We start from the raw sequence: 1,525 nt of genomic DNA on the forward strand, positions 1-1,525 counted from the left end.
TAAAAATAGGTTTACAAATTTTTAAAAACATCGAAATCGAAATAAAAAACAGTTGTTTTGCACTCTTTTAAAATAAAAATAATTATTTTCGCCATTTTTTTAGAAGCTTTTAAAAACGTTTTTAACGAAAATTGTGACAATTTTCCATTCATGTTGAAAAAAATGATTAATTACCACAACTTCCACCTTCCCCTACATTTTGTTATTCCAACACACCTCAACTGAATCCGATGAATCACTCCTGTGTCCAATTCCAGCGGAAAGCCCATTCAAAAGTTATAAGTAGTGCAAAACCTGGCAAAGCAGACAATATTTAAAACCTGATAACGAGTTCGAAAGAACCAAAAGTAACTTCTATAAGTCTCGAGGTGATTTATATAAATTACTGCAGACAGCTACATTGCGTTGTAAATTCTTTCTCTGCTTCTCTTCACGGTTAATTGGAATTGTAGCAAAGTAAGCCGATTACATGTTATACATTTTAATACTCTCTCACAGAACTAAAAATAATTAAGGGAAAACTTTGTTTTGTTCGTGCAGCGGTACCGTTTGTAGCCTTGATGCATTAATTAACATATTTGTAACGACGCGACGGTAATAATTAATCAATTTTTTGCTCCGATTTTATTAATGGTGCTCATTTGATTGCAAGTGCCAGTTTTATTACACAATTTTTCACGCTAATGAACAGGTAAAGTGGCAATAAATCGAACTACTGAATTTGATTATGGCCTCCCGGAGACTAATTTTAGTTATTTTGTCCGATGTTTGTGCAAAGAGAGAATTCAAATATCTGCAGTAAATCTACGGAAATTTTCCCCCGACTTCCTCTACTTGGTAAATTCCCCAATCGCATCAAATTCACGCTTAAATTTGTTATTGTCGCCGCAAACAACAATTGTCAAGGTGACAATTTGCCAGTCAGAATCGTCTTTTGTGTCATTGTGTATAAAAGAAAAAAGCGGATTTGAATTTTGCAGAGTGCAGAATGCTCCATTTGGTGAGTTAAGTCGACAATCCTGTCAATAATTCAGTCGAATTGGTGTGTTTCAGTTCATATTTGTTGGTTTAGTGGTGGCGGGTGGAACGGCACCTGCTGCCCGACATTACACGGCTATTTTGGCCCATGATGCTCCAGTAATTCCGGTGGTTAAAGCTGTTCCGGTTGTGTATGCGACACCTGTGCTGTATGCTACTCCGGTCGTACATGCTCCGTTAACACACTCTGTATATGACGAGTATCGATGAAAACTGGGATTATTAAAGAACTGTGTTAGGACATAATGAGAAAAATTTAATTTTAAGGTAGTTTTCTGAATGTTATGCTTTTCAAGGAACTGAAATTGTACAAGATATCTACTTATAATCTCATTTTTAGAGCGTTTGTCTCTTTTGTAATAAGTAATGACTAATAAAATGTTGAAAAATATTGAACTGTATTTTTACTTGTTTATAAAAGCAAAAATAAAATTACCACCACAAAACATTGATTGTAAAATTCATTTCAATTAATTGCTAAATAAAA

The 1,525-nt window shown here is 34.2% G+C and overlaps 2 protein-coding genes across 3 annotated transcripts in view; one reads left to right on the forward strand and one right to left on the reverse strand.

The window, feature by feature from the left end:
• LOC123009692 (neuropeptide SIFamide receptor-like) overlaps window positions 1-1,525 on the reverse strand; it is a 63,580-nt gene that overhangs the window by 13,690 nt on the left and 48,365 nt on the right. The gene's annotated exons all lie outside the window — the stretch shown is intronic.
• On the forward strand, window positions 588-1,420 carry LOC123009696. Of its 2 annotated transcripts, none has more exons than XM_044406173.1 (3): window positions 588-691; window positions 779-1,000; window positions 1,054-1,420. In XM_044406173.1, the coding sequence occupies exons 2-3, from the start codon at window positions 989-991 to the stop codon at window positions 1,246-1,248; spliced, it is 207 nt and encodes a 68-aa protein (XP_044262108.1). In that variant the 5' UTR covers window positions 588-691; window positions 779-988; the 3' UTR covers window positions 1,249-1,420. The 2 variants fall into 2 exon arrangements, with proteins under 2 accessions (XP_044262108.1, XP_044262107.1); XM_044406172.1 differs by having other exon boundaries at window positions 620-691; window positions 742-1,000.

This window comes from Tribolium madens, unplaced genomic scaffold (genome assembly GCF_015345945.1).
Source record: "Tribolium madens isolate multiple individuals breed KSU strain unplaced genomic scaffold, Tmad_KSU_1.1 Scaffold_7;HRSCAF=85;Tcas5.2_LG10, whole genome shotgun sequence".
Lineage (NCBI taxonomy): Eukaryota > Metazoa > Arthropoda > Insecta > Coleoptera > Tenebrionidae > Tribolium > Tribolium madens.